The sequence below is a fragment of the Crocodylus porosus genome, unplaced genomic scaffold, assembly GCF_001723895.1.
Source record: "Crocodylus porosus isolate Cpor-Errol unplaced genomic scaffold, CroPor_comp1, whole genome shotgun sequence".
Taxonomy (NCBI): Eukaryota; Metazoa; Chordata; order Crocodylia; family Crocodylidae; genus Crocodylus; species Crocodylus porosus.
The window spans coordinates 59,102,877-59,125,863 of NW_017728950.1; the positions used below are offsets into that span (position 1 = coordinate 59,102,877).

The window sequence follows — 22,987 nt, forward strand, 5'->3', positions numbered from 1 at the left end:
TGTGCTACAGGACCCATCCTGACACTGAAGATGGTTCCAGCCCAGTGCTGGAGTGGCAATGGTGCCAGCTAGGGGCTGGGCTGCTTGCACCATGTCTGGGCCCAGGGACAGGGCCCACAGTGGCGATGGGGCCAGGCTGCCGGCAGCACGGGCCAGGCCTTGTGGTAGAGATGGGGCCGCCTGGGGCTGGGCCCGGGGACAGAGTCTGTGGTGGCGATGGGGCCAGGCTGCCAGTAGGACGAACTGGGGATGGGGCCCACAGTGCGTCCTGGCCCAGCAGTGATGGGGCCTGCTGGCCAGCAGCACAGGGTTGGGGCCCAGGCCATCAGGGTGCGGATGTGGCTGGGGACGGGACCCCGCGGCAGGCCAAGCTAGGGTTGGGGTCAGGGGCTCTTACCTGGCTGGCGTGGTCAGTGTGTTTCAGACCCTGGGTCCCTTGGTGGCAACTCTAGGTAATGTAGGAGTTGGCAGCAGCAGAAAGCTATTCCCTGGCAGCCACATGCTGTTTATTCTGGGCATGCCCTTTCCCGCCTCTTGGGGTGGGAAGCAGCTGCGTGCCAGTAAAAAGCATGCTGTGTACCACGTTGGGCACACGTGCCATAGGTTGCTGACCCCTGCCCTAAGCAGACACTGTCCTGTACGCCTTTGTCCCGTCTGCCTTACACAGACATCTGTCAGCATTACCTAGCATACCACACCCTGGAGACACTCTGTGCTATAGGAGAGGGAAGTGGGGAATCCCTGCTTGAGCAGGAAGCTGTGAGGGGAGAAGGGGTCCTGGGGAAGCCAGGCAGACGCTGCTGTGCCTGCCATCTCTGCTGGAGCTGCAGCTAGGGAGCAGGGGGAGGAGCCAGCCCAGCCCTCTGGAGCAGAGAGTCTTGCAAAGCATCTGGGATGCTGTGGGACTCTGGTTTAAGTTAAACCAGGAAGAGGTACTGGATAGACATTATATAAACTGGTTTGACCCAAGTCATTTAAGTCTGATACTACATTCAACCAGGTTTATCTCAAACTGGTTTCAGCCATTTTCAAACTGGTTTATATGCACTGAACGTCTGTTCTGTTACAGGTTTAAATCAGTTTCTGATGACTAAACTGGTTTATGTGTAGTGTCTGCCCCTGGCCCAAGTGATTTATGCCATTTGAGAAATTGAACAAAGAGGCATCTTCCTTGAACAACCCTAAGCAGAAAAACAACAGGAAGGCATCACAATAAGGACAAAGAGAAACAAGCAGGAAACACTGGACTTTTAAAATATATCCACCTGGTTATGATTGTTGCCCAGCACAGGTTTGATGCTGTGGAAAATCGAGATGGCCTCTGCAGACTGCTGTACCCCAGCAGAGGAACAAAACACAGAAGCAATTAGGAGTACACCAATATAATAGGGCAGCCCGCTACAACAAAGGAGCCACAGGTGTGGGGTCTGGGGCCAGTAAATTCAGTAGAGCATGCCTTCTTTTCCAGGCATCAACTAGCCACACAAAGCAGTAGCAAAAGCAACAGTTCAGACTTTTATATGGTAGGACAGTGGTAGAAATTAAGCCATAGATAATGATAACTACACTGCAGTGACAGATATACAGCGCCCCCAAAACAATGACACCAAGACCTTGGAGGAGGAGGACTTAGAGCCTAAGGCCTTGGAAAAGAGGCTCTTAGAAAGAGCCTCAGGCTGATGGAGAGTCAGAAGAAACATTGTATATGTGCTACAAAGAAGAACAGGAGGATACCCCACAAAAAAATGAATTTAGCAACAGAGTGGAAGTAGGTTTCCCACAAACAGGCTAGGGACAGAAATTACACATAAACTGGTGTGACGGAGCAGCTTTGGTGATCTGTCACTTTAAGGGCTGGAGGAGGCAGCTGCCAGGTGCTTGATTGTGGTGGCCATTTTCAAACTTAAGCCAGAAAGGCAGCAGTCTGAGTTGAGTACCTAAGGAGGTAACATCAGGATGAGTTGCTCCTGGAACACGTGGAGGTAAAGGGTGAGGCTATAGGGAAGGAGGAGGCATCACTGGTCCTGGGCATGACTTGAAACTGTGCCCTGTTGGGGCTGGGTGGCCTGGTGGGGCTGTTCATGGCAGGACAGCCCCCAAGAAATGCCAGGCCAGTTACCTCGCTGGTGAAAGGCAAGGAGGGGTGCCTCAAAACCCCAGCCCCCACATCCCTGGTGGGTTCAATCTACACAGGGGGAACCCAGGCTCATGGGAGTCCTGAGGCAGGGCCCAGGTCAGTGGAGGGACCTGGAGCAGCACCCAGGCTCCCTCTGAAACCTGAGGTTGCAGAGGCCCTGAGAGGGGGCCAGGCACAGCTGCAGCCACCTGAGCCTCATAGATTGGAGGACCCTGGAGGAGCCCCAGTGAGGGGGCACTGTGGGAGCCTCAGTGGGGGCTGAGAGCCCAGTATGTAGAGCCAGGGGCTTAGTGTGTATTTGTGTATGTTTTTCTGTGTAAAGGAAGAACCCAGGACAAATCACTGGAGGAAACATCTATGTGTCATGGGACATGTTAAGGGGTGGCTGGAATATGTAAACACTGACAGTTACAACTGGGGCATTCGACGGGCAGTCTCCTGCCTATTTAACATCCCAATCATTTATCAACAAGGCATGGCAGGAGAAAAAGGCTGGTGGTTTGCCCAGAGACAGGGGCAGGCCCCTACTAGCACCAGACCGGGAAGGCGTCACAACTGGTAAAAATGATCATAAATTGGTTCAAATCTGTAACACAATAGAAGTTCAGTGCACATAATCCACTTCAAAATGGCCAAAACCAGTTCAATATAAACCTAGATGGATGTAGTATCAGACTTAATTGATTTAGGTTAAATATGTTTATTGAACTTTTGTCCCAGACTCCCTCCAGATTCAAGTTAACTCAGTCCCCCAGCATCCCAGGATGCTTTAAACCTCCCCCACAAACCCCCCATTCACAGTGTGGATATGTTAGCCTTGGCCCAAGCTGCAGCTGAGCAGAGAGGCATGCACGTGGCTGCATTTCTGGAATTAAAAGTAAAAGTCTGTTCACTTTCTTATCGGTTCAATCTATGTATCTTAGATTAACCTGTGAGGACTGAATCGATTCAGCCCCAGGCTATTTGACTGTCTATAGTTAGCTAAAGTGACAACACAAACAAGAAGTTGGACTCAGCATATTGAACAAATTTGAATCTTCAAAAGGGCTCCAAGGGCTAATAATAAAGGTAGGCTATGCATTAATAACCGCTAGTCTCAGATTACTACAAACCCCTGAACAAAGGACATGTTGACAGGACAGATGTAGTAATCTGTATGGCACATGTAAGGAGAACACAGGTGGCAAAAGGGAAGAAGTTACAACTTGAAGGAGATACAAGAAGGCAAGTCCATGTGCATTGGCTGGAACCTAAACTGCAGTCATTCACTACAGTTAAACTGAGAAACAGCCAGCTACTGATTTGATTCTGTGAAAAATAAAGGATGAAGTAATTAGATGAGTTTTCTACAGAAACATGTTACTAGATGCCCTGCACAGCCTCTGGAAATTTCATTCAGAGATTGAAATTAAATTTTAAGAGTTTCTAAGTATTGAAAGAACTTTCAAATATATTTTACAATCATGTAAATATGTCAGTCTCAAAATTTCCAGAGCATGCATCAGAAACCCATGAATTAGTATCCAGCTCTATGGAAAATAATTCTGAATTTTGCACAACTTTGAAACTCTATTTTGTCATCTTTGCAGTATTTTTTGTATTGCAACAGTCCTCCAAAGGAATGTAGGATATATATCGGAGCTAGGGGCAACTATTGTAAGTGACCCCTGAGTTGCATGTTTAGGTTTCACAAGTCACTGAAGCAGGGAGTTGAGACTAAAGAATAATTACATGTGGATGATATATAACCAGATTTTGTAATTAGCCAAATCTAAGTAAAATATTCCTCTTTTCCTGTAGCTGATTAAGACATTTATGTCTCTCCCTAGGCAAGTCCAAAGTGTTGCCGATCCTAGATGATGTTGAACTTTGAGGGATGGAACTTTCTGGGAGCAGTAAGGAAATTAGATATTTAGGGCCAAACTATCAGCAGTGGGCTCATGGATGAAGTTAAATTAGACTTACATCTGCCAGCTAATTAAATATGTATTGAAGAGATGAGAACAATTACGACTGGGTCTCTGAGGTAAGCTAAAAATAATTAAAAAGAACTCTGTACTATTCAAAATCTCCTGAATTCCCAGGACAATACTACTGAACTGCCCAATAACCACACTTCTCATATTTTAATAGGATTTTTGAGAGCTTCATCAAGGGAACTGGAAAGAACTGAAAAAATGTCAATATTGTAATAATATCCAGTGCTTACATTAGCCAGTTACTAGGGCCCAGTTGTGCTCTTAATAAGGACTTCAGTGGGAGTTTAAGATTTAATCCTCGTGACACCTCAGTCATGTAGGTATGTAAGTATTTTCATCTGTCTTCTACAGGCTGGGAAATGGGGCTAATGGAGGAAAATTATCTGTCAAACCCTCCATCTTGCACATAAAAGGGAAGATTTGGCTTCACGTGGTTGAAAATACATTGGATAAATTCCTAGCATCATTGAAGAAGTCAATGAGAGCTCTGCCATTGCTTCTAGCTGAGCCAGGATTTCTTCAAGTAGATTAATTTTATCTTAAATTATTGTGCTTATATCAAAGGCAAAACTAGAGATTGCAAAGGTAAGTTTCCATGGAGGAAGGATAGCTAAACCAAGTTTCCCTGAAATGGGCAACTATTTTGAGTGCTTTTCTTTTATAATTGAAGTTCTAATTGAGATCTTGACCCAACTCCCATTGATGGTAACAAGAAATGGGTGTCACTCTGGGACAAGGTTGTGTGTAAATCTTGGTCTCAGAAACAAGCTAGTAAATTGGTGGGTTTTTTACCAAGTGAAGTAATGTCATTGCTGCATTTGTATTTTAAAAATAAGACTACTGGTAACATTTCTAATGGGTGGATGTTTAATGTCCATGTGCCCCATTTCAAGTTTTTACACATTCTTGTCCTGACAAAACTGAGCATATAAGTGCCTAACTCATGCTTAAGCTCCACTGGAATGTGCAAAAGATGCACTGCCTATCTCAATTGTGAGGCCTGATCTGGCAGATCTGCTCATAGCATGTCTATAACTCTTCTACAAAAGACAGCAGGAGTTGAAGATAATTGTGCCACCCAAGTATGTTCAATTATATCCTCTGTTCAAAGGCATTTTAATTGACATCTCTCATCTCCCATGTAAATATGTCAATAACCAAACTGTAGGCTATTCCGGTGGGGGGAGGAGGGGGTGACTCTTAATCATTTTTATTAAAATTATTTTAATTTATTTTAAATGCTGAAATAATCTTTGGGACAGGAACTAGAACACAGGTCTCCCTTCTCCAAGATAAGTGCCTGGGACTTTTGGGCAAGAGGGGGGGCACCTGCCTGCCGCTTCTTTCTATTTCCTAAAAAGAAGGATAAACCCTTCTTCAGGTTTTGATAGACAGTGCTTAGGTGACTGAATCCAGGAGAGTCCATAGCTGTCAAGCCTGAGAAGAGATAGGTGCCTCTCCGTATCCCCAGTCAGGTGCCATCTCCCTGAAAGAACAGAACATAGGCCACACCTCTCTCCTTTGCATTCTAAATCGTTCTCTGAAATTTGGGCTGGTTTCTTTGAATCCTATTCTAAGGCTCCTGAATTTCCCTGTACTTTGTATTTCCATGTTTTGTGCTAACAAACTGATACATCTGTATGAAATGTATGCTCTTGTATTCAGTATAAAGCAGATTTACCAAGGTCAGCTGTAAAACAACTCACACAGATCTGTTTATATGAATTTAGCCTTTGCAGTTTAAAAATTCCAAATTCTGAGGTTACAGTGATATAGTACAAATACTAAGCTACACTGCCTACACTGAGTTTACAGTAGTAGTTCCAAGTACAGGGGACTGATATTTACTGGGTGAATCTACACAAGACGCTTAATGCCCACTGGACTAATTCTACTGTGCATTAGCGCAGCTGGCAAAAAAAGTGCTAATTCCCTAATGCGCAATAGATTAGTCCATTGCACTTTAAGCATCACCTAAAAAGCGCTAATGCACAGTAGCACTGCTAATTCATAGTAGCACTGATTACTGCGCATTTAGTACCTGTTATTAGAGGTACTAAACTTAATGCACCATAATTCCAGTGCATTAATAAATGTGCAGATGCCTATGGGACCATTGAGAAGTGAGCACAATATGCTTCTAAAAGGATGTACTCCTCTCTCCTCCCCTTCCCCAACCTGTAAAGTGTTGGGCACAGTTTGTTTGGATCCTTGGAAGCCTGTGAACCTAATTTACTTCTGAAGACATACCAGTCAATATAACTCTTGGTTGACATTTATTCAACTTACATACGGAATCACTGAAGGGCAGAACCTTGGAAGGTGGCAGCTGACAGGACAAATGGCTTAGAAACAGAACACTGTGGGAATCTTTAGGTGAAGATATCTGTGCAAATCCTTACTTTATAAAATGGCATGCTGGGATTTTAGGGTGCCTATACACGTGCTCTGGGGTGAGGGGGGCATTTTTAATTAGAACAGTTCTAGGGAGCTGCTGCAATTAAAACACTGCAGTGTTTCATGTATTCAGCATCCCATGTTTCAAAATGGTGGTGGAAGCACTTTAATAACAGCTCATTGAATGCTCCAATTTTGAAACGCAGGATGCAGAATACACAAAACGGTGCGGCACTTTAGAGCATTCTAATTAGAACGCTCCAGCAGACTCAAATGAGACTGCTCTGACATATTCTAATACAAATGCTTTGGAGCATGTGTATAGGCACCCCTAGTGTCTACATGGAGCAGAGTCAAAGTATGTTTGAAAAGCAATATTGGTTTATTTTCTCTTGACAATTTTTCCTTGGTCTCCTGTTACTTAAATATGATGAGGAATACAGCTCATGTTTCCTTCCTTCTCCAGCACCTGCTCTATAAAAAATACCACCATCCTTCCCATCACTTAAAATTCTGGGTCATTGTTACTCCTCTGCCTTCATGCCATGCTGCATTCTAGGTACTGTCGAATTTTCATCTCTTCTTTCAGACCCTCGATTTAAAATCCATTTCTCTGTTTGCAGCTTCCTTCTCCCTGCTCTCTCTCTCTCTCTTTCTTTTCTGTGACTTAGCGTATCAGTGCAGTAGGGAACCCAGGCAGCTGTCACACACGGAGGCAGTGGTGATTTCTGGTTGCCACTGAGATCACAGACATACAGCAAAAGCCATTTTCTTTGCTCCTTACCCCCTTTTTCCATCAGTGCTCAGTGCAGTTGCCTTCGTTGCCCTGCTCTAATTATGTTATTACCTCCACATCTCAGATCTTCTCACCTGGCTTCCTCTTATCTCTGTGCCATATTCAGTAGCTCCAAGACATAGCCAGTTTCACCCAGACCTCCATTGCTGTCTTGCTGTAAAGAGATACTTGGCCATTTGGGATGGGGAAGTGACTGGATTCCTCTTGTGCATTGGTTATTATAGATATTGATGTGCCTTACCTACAATAGCCCTATGAATTGGTGGGCTTGGGAAGACCTTTGACCTCAACTGCTACACTTACCATCTGCTTATTCCACCTTTTAGGGTTTGATCCTGTTTGACTGCATTGGCTGTGATTTCCCAACTCCAGGGGCACATTGTGCTCCCCAGTGGCTGGGAGATCCCAGCAGCTGTGGTCTCCCAGCTGCAGACTGCCTACATGTGCACATTAAAGCTGAATAGAAACTAGCTATAAAGTTATTACACATTTTCAAGCAATAACTATATAGCTGGTTGGATCTTTTGAAGGCATGATAGTTAATTTGCATGTGTAGCCAGTCTAAATGTACTGCACAACTAACAAGGTAATTGTGCAACAACAATAATGTATAGAGGGGCCTCAGGTTAGTAAACTCTATGACCAGTAACAAGTACTTGCAGCTGTGTGCCCATAATTTTAAAAGCTCTTATTCCTTTACTGTGTATAGGGAGAGAAATGACATTTCAAATGATCATGGGAAGCTTTTTTCTTATGGTTTCTAGAAGAACTATCTTTCTCATTATAGCTCAACTTCCAGGTGAGTATGTTAACCCTTCCAATTCCATTTACATTCTATATAGGAATATTTTACTGGACTAGAAATTGTATAGAGTGTGATAGAAGAGTTTAATAAAATTTTCCTCCCATTTATTTTTATTAAAAAAGTTAAGAAAGAAAAGCCAAATTGCATTTGAAGGCATATATGAAATGGCAAATTTTCATTCCTACCTGTAATCATGCTTGATATAATTAAGGGTAGAATAATGAGTTTGAGCATCCGCATCAGCACCTCTCCAGGAAATGAGAAGTAGAACTTATCCAGGCTGGAAAGTTTGCCATATTCTCGTACAAGAAGTCCTACTCCAATACCTAAAGGACACAATAAAAATTGAACATGTGTTCAAGGTTAAGCAGTAACTTGTAATAAATGCATTAGAAGTGAGGAAGAAAACACTAGTATGAAAATGAAAGAAATGGATAAAACAAAAACAGTTATGTTTAATTTTTTCTAAATAATGTGATATGTATCAGACACACGTATCTAATCTTTTATTTTGGTCTATTCATGTTAGGAAACAAAACTTTAAAATGCTGTACAAAAAATAAATACAGTACTTGAGTCAAGAGAACAACTTATTTAATATAGACATGGCCTAAGGGTGCATCCAGATGAGTGCACACCTGCGTTTCCCTGGGGACAAATAGCAGCAGCACAACTGCAGCTGCACATAGTTGTGCCACTGCCACTTGTCCCCAGGGAATGTCTCTGCTCTGGCGTGCAGCAAGATGCTGGTGGTGGGGTAGTGGAAGCTGGGGCCAGCACCTGGGCTGACCCCATCAGCCTTACTTGGAGTCTTGGGGGCCTCCTAGGGCTGCAGTGGTAGTGATCCGGGCATGCAGAGCCTGGCCAGCAGCCAGTGTGGCTCTGGCTGGTCAGGCTTTGGTTTCAGGTAATGCGTGCTACAGCCACATGCACCATCCCACTTTTTTTTGCCGTTATTTTTTGATACCGGGAATTCCTGGTATCTAATTTTGCCTCCACACTGCAAATATGCAGCGCAGAGAACCTATTCATGTGCGCCATGTTCATTTTGCGGTGCCTCAAAAGCCTTTGAAGTGCCATAGAGCACACATGATCCCTCATTTGGACATGCCCTTAGGTTCTAATCTAAAACCAAAAGAAATATATTTGATGCTTTCAACATAGGAGCCTTATTTTGGTTTGGACTTAACCAAACTAAAATGCCATAATATCAGTCTATCATAATATCAGTAAGCGTGTCAAGATTAAATCATTCACAGCAACTTCTATGAGTTCTTGCACAATTTTTCTGAAGGTTTGTTTGGAAAACTATCAAGTGTCCTTGGAAGCAAAATGGCAGATATCAGTGATTGATAAGGAAAAAGAAATAAGGAAGAAAAAAAATCCAGCAATCTAGATTAAGATACAAAGGGTTTAAGTACAAAAAATATTGTTGCTTATGGGTTGCCTTTGTTTACATTGTTTTGTACTTCGCACTGTGCCACTCTCAAGTTGTATATAACCAATGTGTTTGAAAAAAATAGGAATGCTTATCAACCAAAGTGCCAGATTTGAAAAACACTGGCTGAGGTTCTGGGCTCTATTTCCAGAAGATATTGCACACAAAGGTGCAGCTACAAGGAAGAGGACAAAAGGTACCTTTAAGCCACATTTGTGTCCTCCCTGTTCTGGGCTGCTCCAGAAGCCAGCGTAGCCCAAAGAGTCGTTCTGCTTCATGTCAGCATACCCCCAATTAGACCTGTGGGCTATTTTGGAACAGCAAAGAATGCCCAAAGAAATGTGCACTGCAAGGCGTTGTGGTCCTTTATTGCCCAAAGACCATTTCCCAGCATATCCTCTGTCCTTATCTACCTGGTTCCTGTACCAGAAGACTGTTTCCCTGGCTTACCTAGCATCCTTTATGGCACTACAAACCACAGGCCCACATTCATATAATCTTTACTCAGCCCTTCATCCTTCTGAAGAAAACTACTTGTGTACCAAAGACTTTGCTGCCTGGAGTCTTTTACATGAGCCCTTAAAACCCTGAGTCTTGGGTGCTCCACGTAGACACTAGGGATACCCATACACGTGTTCCGAAGCATTTGGATTAGAACATGTCAGAGCAGTCTCGTTTGAGTCTGCTGGAGCGTTCTAATGAGAACGCTGTAGTGTGCTGCAGCATCTTATGTATTCAGCATCCCATGTTTCAAAATAGGAGCAAGGGCACTTTAAGTAAAGCTCATTGAATGGATGTCACCATTAAGACCAATTCCTTATCTTTTAAAAACAATTAAAATCTTTAGGAAAAATTGTTCCTGTTTAGTAGTTGTGCTTCTGACTTACTTTTCTCTAGTCAGGCATTTTGCAAGGGGATAAATGCAGCTCAACTTTCCAAAATGCCTTGCAGAAAGCAGATGGGGAAAAGAACCGCTGACTACTGTTCCCCTAATATGAGAATAAAGTGTCTGTTTGTGAGTGGGGAAAACTATCAAAATAAGCCATAAAAGGAAGAAGTGCCCTGGCTCCACCTACCTCTCTGAAATGGAAATATTCAATTTTGCTATTACTTTATATTGCTATTAGGTAAGAGGGCAAATGAAACACTTAGAATGGGAAATGGCTGTACTGGATTGAAGGCAAGGGGTGTTTTAGAGCCACCATCACTTTGAAATCTGTCTAGTTTCAAAGTAAGTGTGGGTCTTAAGAATGCATCAGGGTGTTAGACTGTCCCTAAATATCTCGGAAACATATGTGATTCCAGAACTACAGCACCCTATTATCTGAATGGTTTTCCTCCTATGGAGCTCCATGAAAGGTTCATGTAAATAGGGAACAGATATATGCCTTGGTACCTGCAAACAGAATGGTGGATCACTGCACCACCCAGAGCCCCATTGATTTCATTTGAGTTCTGCAAAGGGGAATTGGGCAGGATTGGGTCTACTTGGCTGGATAGAGGAAACGGGAAAATGAACTATTCATAAATCTTGTTAGCTGAAATGCTGTCCCTGCAAACAGACTGAAAGACCCAGGAAATATTTTGTTTCTCCTGATGTCTTTCAGTTATCGTCAGCTTGGGTGTTATTTCTAACAATGGCAACTAGAAAATTGTCAAATAATGTCCCTTTAAATTCCAGGTGGTGACTCACTCATGAACTGTTTATACAGCTGAGTAGTATTCTTATCTTGATTGCCAGGTATTTAATAGGATTACTAGAAGGTAGAATGATTCGTTCTTCTAAGATGTTTTCATCCTTTTACTGTTATCCTCTGCATACCTTTAGATTTCTAAATGTGTTGGTTACAAAGTCTTAAGGAAGGCACTTTCTGAGACCCTGTTCCCCATGTCATTTGTTTATTTATGGAAGGGATGTTCTCTTTCTCTCTTCCCCCTCTCCCTGTTTTCTTTTGTTATCTCAGATAAGACTATAGAGGAGATTTAACCATCTCAACCTTAATTTGAATCCAGACCCATTCACCTACACCCTTATTAGCAAGCAGCTATTAATTGCTTATTAACTTGTGTCTCAAACCACTTTGAGTTAAATCTGACTGTCTTTGAAGATGGAGCTGGCAATGCTATATTGGAATTTAGAACTGGGATATGAGAATACTTTATCTAATTAAAATATTAGGGAAGTAGTAGCAGACTGCATGCATTTCCCTATATATTACAATTTGCTAAGTACGTGAGTTATTTCTTTTTTAAATTCAGTTTAATTAGTCATCATGATGACACTACCTCCTTTCTCACTATGAAATTTTATTTCTTGGAAACAGTGCAGTGTTATATAGGCTCTCGGGGCCACTAGTGTTTTCAAAATTACATCAATTAGACTGGTCCCAACCAACCTTAGAGAACAGAGTTAAAAAGTTAAGGGTCTGATCTGTACAAAAGTTGCTGCTATGGTGGAATTGACCCAGTTTTAACAGTAGCAGGAACTTTCTAGAGTAGACAGGACTTTTACTACTACTTTTTTACCTCCTTTTTTCTTGTTACTCTATTTTCTCTAATCTCTCCTTTTCTTTTATTAGATAATTAGATTTTTAAAAAGGCAAAATAACATTCCCTTTTCTGTTTGTCTTCTTCTACCTTTCACCTTGTTTCCTGCTATTTATCTGCATCTCCCCTTATCCTTTTCTTTTTTCGCTTTACCTTCTTCCTTTACTCCTCCTCTTGCTTTTCCTTTCTGCCTAAATGACTAAGTTTGGCTTCCCATGAGGTGTAGATGCTTTTAATAATTAGGCAAATTGCTCTTGTTATCTCCTACAATGATTACTTAACAGACAATTTCAAAGACATTGGGCAAAGGAAAACAGTGGGGGTGCAGAAAGTATTGTGAACCTTAGTCCTTAATTTTCTAAGGCACATGTAATCTTACAATTGTGTATAATTCAGCAAGTGGCTCATCAGAAGGAGCCCCCTTCCTGTTTCTCTCACAGCAGTTCTTAATCCAGAGAGCCAAAGGTGCAGTTCACTTGAACAGGGCTCTCAACTTAGGAAAGCAGTCCAGAAACTACATCTCTCTCCACTGATCTTAGAAACTCAGCTGAGGTGCTAGAACATACATACTCCTAATTTCATGGAGTTACCAATAGATACTCTAACTCAAGTAGATTTGTAGCTTTTTTTGAGTTGGTAACGGGAAGCAGGAACTGGGGAAGAAGGGGCAGAGAGAAAGAGGATGAAGAGACCCTACATATGCAGTGAAAGAAGATGAAGCCAAAAAGAATGAGAGGGGAGAAAGAGTGGTAACAGGGCCTGAGACTACTGAGAGACCTCTAGGAGTGGGAGATCCATCCACCAAGTCAATGCAAAAGGCACTCTACTACAGAAAGGTGTAAGGATGGTAGTGTACTGCTCCTTTAAGAGGGAACACACTGATTTTTTTTCCTGTAGCTCTGCCCAAGGGAGAAGGAGCAGGAAATGCTGTGAAATGTTGGTATGCAGAGCTGGCTGACTTGCAGAAGAGAATGGTCTTCTGAAGTTTGATGCTTCCCAGAATTCATAAGTAAGAGTTCACTGAGAAGGAGACAAGAGCTGCTTACCTTGTGTAAGTGTTGTGCCTGAGCCTCAGAGACCAGGTAAGCTAAGTCCTAGGAACCTGCAAACCAATACCCTGGGTTGTCTTGTTTGTGCTGAGACCAGGAACACTCACTTCTTGTTCCCAATCTGACACCCTTTCGAAGTATGTCTTTTTTTTATTTTCCTATACTTGGCTATTTCTGAAATGTTCTCTAGGAAAGACTCAAGCCACCCACAAGGAGATAAGCACAGTATCAATGCCTCTTTCCTTCAGCTAAGTATGATCTGACAGTACGCAGTTTTCCTAGCACAGCCAGTCCTGCTGGGTTATGGAAGGAGATTCATCCATGACTCTGGGGTTTTATGGACACTACTGTACAAGATGAGTGAATGAAGAAGGCTCCTTGAAGTCTCTCCTGTACATCCATGAATATCTCAGCCCTAATCTGACCTAGATTTAGGAAGACTGAATCCCCTAGAATGCTTACAATGTACGGGTGATATGGCAGAAATGATTGAAGTAATTTCCTCTGTGTTGTTACCTTGTGGTAAATGCTAGTTTAGCAATACCCTCATTGCTTTCTGTCAAAAGTAAAATGGATTGACACTTAAACAATTGAAAGGTTGACTTTCATTATTTCTTACTAATGGAAAACATGACACAGGAGAAAAAAGAACTGGTTACTTGAAGGAAAAATGATATATGGAAGGTAGGACTTTTCATTATGTATACTCATTCACAGTAGAAGATATGGAAATCAGGTTTTACTTTGCACACTGCAGAGGAGGGCTCACTCCATGAGAGCATAATGCCAGCAAAACTGGAAAGACTCCTATTACTGAACACTGGTACATCCTCCTGACATCATATCTTTAACAGTGCACCATGGGGAATGTGGCATGAGAGACTGTTTGGATATTCCTAGAGGACAAATAGTTAGTTCTGAGAAGGAAAATACATTCCTGTTTCGTTCATTCCTCTTTCTGGATACCCCATGATATTTTTTTGCTTGGCTTCACAGAATACCAAAATTGTAAGAGGCTGATGTCTATCAGCATAGGGTTGGTAGTACTGGCTGATATCATTATAAACTGGGAAAAGCCTGAGAATTCTGCTTTGAAATGAAACTGTAAAAGTGGAAGTGAGAGTGAATCTGATGGTTTCCAGGCCTTATTTATTATTTCATAATATAGGAGTAAGACTATAGTAACAAATAGCTTTGACACCTTTGTGTATATTCATCCTACATAAAAATCATGTAACTGCAGAAGTTTAATTTTGTTTAGTTTATCACGTCAGTGGATCATGAAATCTTTATGATGGGTTATCCATGGGACTACAGTGATTGAGAAATGCTGTGAACTGATTTCTTTTGAAATACAGTTCAAAACCAGTTGATCTTCAACATACTTAGACTGCTACATGGACAGGCAATTTTCCCAGGTTCTCCCTTTACTAATATTTCCTAGAATTTGTTTTGTTTCTGGCCTTTCTAGTGGGTTTATAATATTTGACTCTCTCTTAATGTACAATAATTATTGCAATGCAACAGGGGTATGCTAAAAGGCATAAGGTATGTAACAGGGTATTAGAGTAAACTTCTTAATTCAGGTCTGTTTGGATTTTTCTCCCTCTTAATACTATTATGCATGTTACTTTTATGCATGTTACTTGACAACCAATACTTTCTATGATAACCACATACTTTATATGATAACTGCTCTGAGGGACAGTGAGAATATCCTCTTAGCCACATATAACCTCCAGCCAAACCACGCTAGCCCTTCACAAATTCCCTATGTAGAGAGGCTAGAGGCCACCGCCCCACCACCAGCTGGATTTTGATCATTGAGATGCTGGTAGAGGAAGAGAGAGAACAGGAGTCAGATCCTTAATGTATTTTTTTTAATAAAAATTTGGTGGGATATTGCTGGGAAATGAGCAAGGATGACTTCTTCAGCCCTGGTGAGTCCCATTTGTGCCTTCTGATAGGTCAGCCATAAGTACAGGTCATTTTCAGGGCCGTTCCTTTAAATGATTTGGTACAAATCTACTGGCAGATAGCTAGGAAGGAACCAGCTGCCCTCATTTTTGGAAGACTTTAGATGCATACTGCTTCCCTGAATATCATCCCAGAAGCACAGGTGGGGTGGAGGTTGAACAGGTGAAGTGTTCTGGCCAAGGGAAAAAGTTGCCAACTACTGACACATCTTTTACCCATAGGAGAACTGGAGGTTTTGCAGGCAGGGCACCTATCCAAACCATATAGCTCCAGTTAGATGACTTCTTGTGATCAGAGACCTGACTAATAGTGTCTTGCATATGAAAGCTTGTCTGACCTTATCCTAACTATATAGTTGGTCCAGTAAAAAATATCCTAAGAAATCATTGACTCTCCTATTGCAGAGCAGTAGGGCAGAATGTGGCTTGGAACAACATCACTGTTTTCACAGAGAACTTTTTTCATGCTGCATGTGAAATTTTAATAGCCAACTCCCCATTAGCTTCTCATCTACCCTTAACTATACCCAGGTTAATAGTTTTTAGGAGGGTATTTTATTTGTCCACAAGGGGAAAATAAAATACAGCCCTCTTTAGGATTAGGGGTGAATAAAGCTACTGCCAGAAAGCTTATGTACAAATTACATTGTTTGAGACTTTCTGAAAGTCTCTTCTTTTGGTTATAATGTTACTTTCCTTCCTTCTGGATGTGCCATAGGCAGATTCCATATGTGCACAGGCTTCAAATACTTATAAATATACAAATTAAATATTTAACTCAGAAACCTGAGACAAAACTGTGCAGCTGTGAAGTCAGGGTGAAAGGAAGAATGGAGTGGTGTTTTATCTCTGGGGACAAACCAAGTACTGTACAAGTGTACCTGTGCATTCTCTAGCATGAGAGACTCGTTTTTTAGTTCTAATTTGCATATGAGTCAGTTTAGCCACATAAAGAATAGCTATTTGGGGCCAAAGTCATTCATGAGGTAGCTAAATTGAATTTAATGAGAGACAACAAACATTTTGGCTTTTTCTATGGATTAAAAACAGCTTGAAGATGAGACAAAAACAAGTGTCACTACATATGGCCAATTAAGTAAATGATTTGCAACCATAAAATCATAAATATTTAATGTTCAAACTTAAAGTGCAATTTAAAAAATATTCTTGAAAAGAAGCAGCTTGTTTCCTAACAGTATAACCAACATTCTCCAGGGAGTTCATTTGGATGGCTGGTTCAGGGTAAGTTCTCTAGTGACTTACTGGTTTCAGTACTTCTACTTATGTTCTAAAAATGTGATGCCTTGTACCCATCCTTTTTTGTCCACTAATTACTAGGTCTATATAAATATCACACAATAAACTAGGTCTGTAAAAATATCAAATAATAGATCTGGCTCTCTACCTTTCTTCCCTTCTCCCTAAATGTTTTTTCTCTTTAGAATCTCTTCCATTCACATAGCTTCATCTACTATCAACATATCGCTGACTGCCCATTTCTGACTTCCCTCCAGTCCTTTAACCTTAAGAATCATCTAGTCTTTCAGACATCATCTTTTGGATTTAAGAAAGGGAAAATAAGTGATACAGGAAACTACAGACCTCAATGATCAGCCAGGCTTTAGGACACATTTTGAAAGAGGGAGGAAACAATGACATGGAGAGAACTGGAAAATGGGATAAAAGACCACATGGTATACCAAAGGTAAAACAAGCCAGACTGCTTGATATCATAAAAATATGTAGTTTTTTCAAAGAAGGATAACAGAAATGCATTGGACTTAATCCCTCTGAACTTTAGGAAAGCATTTGATACAGTGCTGCACAGAAAACCATTTGTGAAGCTGGAGAGCAATTAGTACAAGAATTTAAACTGGGGAAAGATATCAACATTGAGCATAAAGGGGAATGGTTTGTATTATACAGGAAAATTCTACAAGGAATAGTGTTGAGACCAATCTTAAGATTTTTATTATTGACCTTTGGATGAGATTGAGTATGCTAATGAAATTTGCTGATGATAGCAAGTTGGGAGGTGTAGTCAACACCAAGGGAAATCACGGTATCATAAAAAAAGAGCAGGATGAATCTGAACTCTGAATACAAATGGGTAAAAATTGGGAAAAAGTGCAAGGACTCATAACAAGAGCTCCCATAAACTGGGAGCTCAACAATAGGAAATAACAGAGGAGGGAAAAGGATCTGGCTGTACTATTCAAAGATAGGATGTCCATAAGCCCTCAAAGTGATACAGCCAAAGAAATAGGCAAACACAATCCTAACATGATATATTTCAGTATCTTAACTGGAAATATTAATGCCATTTTACAAGGCACTAGTGAAATCTCATCTGGAATACCAGATACAATTGTGGTCATGCATATTCAAGAAAGATGAATTCAGACTAGAACATATGCAGAAAAGGACTATAAAGGAATAGAACCTATTGAGGGAAGGGAGAATCTATTTTATGAATGGAGACCAGAAGAGCGTGGCTAGGTTAGCTTTAGCAAAACAAGAATGACAGCTTTCTAGAAACACAGAAAGAGGATAAATGCCAGACAGAAAAAAATAACTATTTAAGCAAAAAGACATCGCTGACATAAAAACAAATTGGTATAAACTGGACATAAACAAAGTTAGGCTGGAAATTAAGAGAAGGTTCCTGTCTTTTGAGAAGAGCAAGGTTCTGGAATAGCTTTCCAACTGGAGTTGTGGGAACAAGAGACCTAAATAGTTTTGATCATTTTTTAGAGGTATTATATGATGCGGTTGCCTGCAGAAGCAAGGGACTGGGCTCTAGCAAGTCCCTTCCAGCTCCAAGTTCCTGTATTTCACCAGCAGCTTAAATTTAACAAAATGAGCTCCTCAGCTTCCAACATAAATGTTCTTCACTACCACTTTATCTGTTGCTACCAGCAGTATTCACACTCACCCATAACTTGGGATTATTACCTGTTCCAGATCCTGCCACTTCCTTTCATGATCTAAGGTTCATCCTTCTCCTTTAACTGCTGGTGCTAAAGTTCTCATTTGTACTCTGGTTGTCTCCCTTCTTAGTTTTTGTCCCCTTCTACTCCTGGTGTCTCTGATACCCACTGGGCATTAATAGAGCCAAAATAATTTTCCTTGCTTGTCACCAGTCATGTGTCCTTTACAATCTGCTGCCCCTTTATCCTCATACTGTGTTTGCACTTTCTGTTTATTTAGTGACATTTCTTTCCAAGTTGCCTTGCTCATCTCTGCTTCACAGGTGACATCAATCTCTAAATAACATTTGCCAGCTTCTCCCCAAGACAAGGGAGTGCCTTTTTGCATAAAGCTCTTGTCCATGGAAGAGCATTTCTGAACTTCTTTATGAAGCTACAGCACCATCTACATTCAGATCCCTCCTGCAGATTCATTTCTATAACGACATATGTAATTAGCTGGTTGGCAATGTCAAGGATGGGGAAGAACGAGATTAGTAACTGGGAATAATCCATGAACCAGATTCTCACTCTTGCTACAGCTCCTGCTCTTATCTGGAACAATATGAAAGGACAGTAAACACAAAAGGATGTCCTTATACTTCTTCTGCCTCCTTTTACCTAGTGCAGAGGCAGTACAGGAGGTAGGTCTGAGTATAATAAATTGAGATAAGGGTTGGAGGGCAGATTAGTGAAAAATTGAAGGGAATTTATGAAGGAAGAAAAATTGTAATGTATGAAGGAACTAATTAACACATTAAAATGTTGAGAAATCAGAGAGGGGACCTGGAAAATTAGTTCAGGTTAAGCACGGTGACATGGTTAAGGCTTCCTGAAGGTGAGAAGGTAAGGGAAATGCTTGTTTTGCAATATATTGTAAAAGAGTTGGGGCTGGGTTCTGAGAAGCCAACTGGTATTTCCAGAGCTTGCAACACTTAGTGTGCGGGATGTCTGAGTCCAATTCACTTTTTCAGTAATACATTCCTGGGATTCTTCAGCATTAGAAAACACTTAAGAGAACTGGAGGCATTCAGATATATGTTCTAACCAGATGAGATATTGCTGTAAGGTTCAGGTGCAAGTTATCTTGCTACAGTGTTTCCCAAAAATGAGGTCAATTAGCAATGCAAATATTATCTGCGATTAGCCTCAATTGAAACATTATCTCTATTTATTGGAGAAATAGGGGGAGGGTTTCTTTATGATTTTTCTGGGATGTGAAGATAGCAGAAGGGTTCCTATAAGTTTTCTTTCAGACAGTGATTGGAAATAGCCAGGGATAAACATTTTGCAGGTGGTTTCCTTTTTTTTTTTTTTGGAGTTAGTACAAGAATGCTCCACTGATTTCAGTGGCTTTAAACTTGGACTTTATGGAGTGGACATGGATTTCAGGGTTATTACTTCCAAAGCATCCTCTGTTAAAAAACAATCTTATCAAATTCTGTAGTGCACTTTTAGTTTCTCTGCTCAAACACTACTGACATTAGTGTGAGTTGTGTAGATATCTTGGCCCAAAGTTACGCATTAAAATATATATATATATACACACAAATGAGGCAGGGAAACATTTTATCTGTCAAAGGAATGAATGGATATTGTTTTGTTTAGAAAAGAGCTTCTGAATGAAAGAAATGGAATTGCATTTAACTTCAATTATCCTTTGCTTTTGTTGCATAGGGAAGGTTCTAGTCTCAGAGTGTTTGTTGCCCCTCAACACTAATATGAAATGTTTCAAATAAAACCATCAAATATTCATTGTACTTTGTGTCTTACACAGTAAATCTAGAGACTTTTTTAGAGAAGCCATTTGTTACAACTTGCTGCACAGTCTTCCTTTCTACATTATTACGTATGAATGGACTAGATTAAATTGTACTGACTGATAAGGAAGGAAAAGGAGATAAGCATCACAACCATTTAAAAATATAACAACATGGCATGTGGTGACATACAGTTTCATTCATGCTGCTCATGATCACAGCAGGAAGAAACTGAAGCCTTTTATTAAATTTCCAGACTATCATACTTGACTTAGAACGTCAGGTCTGCCTTCATTATAAATTCCAAATTAATGAAAGATGTACTTGCAGATTTACAGAAAGGAAGCTAATAAAATCAGGTGTCTGCTGCAGAGGCAATGATGTTGCACAAACAGACAAGAATTCACCTTCTTTATTCAAATCTTGTTTTTCCCTTTGATAAAAATAGCTCTGCTTTCAAAATGTATGTCCAAAATGATTCATCTTTTTATTGTTTATAAGCTTTAAAGGTATTGTGTAAGCACACAGAAGTAGTCTGAGAAGAGAGAGCCCCAGTTTGGGTAACAGAGCACTCAGTGAATTATGAAACAAGGAAACGGAAATTGCAGGCAAAGAAACCTTATTATGGTTTCCAAACAGGGTATTTGCTTTTTGCATTACGTAAATCTACCTGGAATCAAATGGCTTATCAGTCTAAACCAACAAATTCTAAGCTTCTGTTGGAGATTCCAGGCCAAATTTGCACGTGAAGCTGCCTGCCCCAAAGAACCTAGTGGTACTTCCTGCGAGCTACAGTCCTGAAGGCTGTATTCCCGTTAGTTGGGAAGTACCAGGTGTCTGTCAGACACAGTGGCCTTAAACTTCTGCTGCTTTTTCCTCCCTGCATGTCAATCCTTGTCATGGGAACTGCATCGGTGAGCTCTCAGAGAGAGTCCAGTATCTCCAGTTATCCTATGCATGGATTCTTTTTCAGCATGGATGAACTTTAAAGCATGGCTGTTCTTTTAAGAAAACAAGCTATACAATGTCACCTTATTCTTCAGCTCATCTGCTCCCACACTTAGTGTGTATATTCAGTCATCTCTTCTTACTTACAGCAGTTGGGGGAGCAGGAGCAGAGGGAGCAGGGTGCACATGTGCCACACATGTACCCACCTTACCTCGGCGGCGAAGGCAGCAGCTGCAGAGGAGACAGCGGCAGGGGCAGCAACAGCTGATTTCCCCCTAAGGTAAGTGGGGAAGGGGGTACAGCTGAGGCGGATCCAGAGGGGAAGCCCTCCAGACTCCTCTTAGCTTGCCTGACAGGGAGCTGCACACCGGCAGGCAGAACGCAGGGGGAGGTGGGGATCTAGCAGGGGCCTTTCCCCCAAGCTGGGGAGCAGCTCCGGGGGCCTTTCCCCCTAGCAGGGGGGTGCAGCTCCAACTAGTCCCTTGGGGTGGTATTCCCTGCCACCCCAGGATCCCAGAGGGAGGGGCAGGAGAGGGTGGGGCTGCCAGCACGCGCTTCCGGCCTAGCCGAAAGGCCCGATTGGCGGAGGGTACAACCGTGGGAATTTCAAACTATGGGCTTTAAACGAGCTGCGGTTTGAAATTCCCCCAGCAGTTGAGGAGCAGGAGCAGAGGGAGCAGGGTGCACGTGTGCCACACATGTATCCACCTTACCTCGGCGGCGAAGGCAGCAGCTACAGAGGAGACAGCAGAGGGGGCAGCAACAGCTGATTCCCCCTAAGGTAAGTGGGGCAGAGGGTATAGCGCATCTGAGGCAGATCCGGAGGGGAAGCCCTCCGGAGCCCTCTTAGCTCGCCCAACAGGGAGCCACGCTCCCGAGCTGCGCGTGGGCAACGCGTGAACAGTATGTGCAAACAGGTGTACTCTGTAAGGGCGTGCCGGCATTCACGTAAGGTGGGCGTGAGGTAGCTGCCCAGAGCGGCACCTCCAGTGAGCAAAAGCAGCAGGCGCAGCTCTGCAGACATGGTGCAGACGCAGAGCGCAGCTGCCAGGGGCCCTGCCTGGGTGCTGCCGCCTGCCATGGGCTCTTCTGGCGGGGTCGGTGGCCCTTTGTCCCCCTGTCTGTGGGGGGCCTGGTGGTCCCCTTGCCTGTCCCTCCTGTGCGTGGCTTAGGGCCCTAGAGAAGCAGGTGAGGGAGCTCCAGGCTGAGGTGAGCAAGCTGAGGGGGATCAGGGATGCAGAGGATGAAACTGATGCCTATTTCTGTTCTCTGCAGGCCCACTGTACAGCCCCCACAGGAGACGCATCCAATGCAGGAATGGCAGACGGTGTCCAAATCCAGAGCTCCTAGGCCTAGAGTGGTGGAAGCTCCCCAGGTTCACCTGGGGAACAGGTTTGACACCCTGGCAGCTTTGATGGAGAAAGACAGAGAAATTGGCTCCAGCAGGGACGATGCCACTCCACTCATAACAAAGACTGGGCAGAGAATGAACACCAGCAGGAAGAAACGCCGGGTCCTCGTCATTGGAGACTCCATCCTACGAGGACTGGAAGGTCCCATCTGCCGGCCTGAGCCCATGACGCGAGAGGTCTGCCCTAATGCCTGGGGCTCAGGTTAGGGACATCACAGAGAGGATCCTGGCCTACATCCGACCTGCAGACCAGTACCCCATTGTTGTCATCCCTGTGGGGACAAATGACACGGCCAGGGGCAACCTGTTCAACATCTTCATCAGCGACTTGGACGAGGGGGTAAAAAGCACCCTGTTCAAATTTGCTGATGACGCTAATATGTGGGGGGATGTGGGCACTCTAGAAGGAAGCAATAGGCTACAATCGGACCTAGACAGGTTACAAGGGTGGGCAGATGAGAACACTGACAAGCACAAAGTGATGCACCTGGGGAGGAACAACCAGCACCATACCTACAGGTTGGGGAACTCCCTTCTTTTCAGTACAGAGGCAGAAAAGGATCTTGGAGTCATCATTGACTCCAAGATGAACATGGGTTGGCAGTGTGGGGAAGCAGTCAGGAAGGCTAACCATACCTTGTCATGCATCCACAGATGCATCTTGAGCAGGTCCAAGATCCTCCCCCTCTATGCGGCACTGGTCAGGCCGCAGCTGGAGTACTGCATCCAGTTCTGGGCGCCGCGCTTCAAGAGGGATGTGGACAACATGGAGAG

At 42.6% G+C, this 22,987-nt stretch overlaps 1 protein-coding gene across 1 annotated transcript in view; it reads right to left on the reverse strand.

The window, feature by feature from the left end:
* SLC1A1 (solute carrier family 1 member 1) overlaps positions 1 to 22,987 on the reverse strand; it is a 100,199-nt gene that overhangs the window by 65,614 nt on the left and 11,598 nt on the right. Inside the window, exon 2 of the mRNA XM_019555331.1 lies at positions 8,300 to 8,440. Coding sequence (XP_019410876.1) covers positions 8,300 to 8,440 — 141 coding nt within the window. The remainder of the gene's footprint in view (positions 1 to 8,299; positions 8,441 to 22,987) is intronic.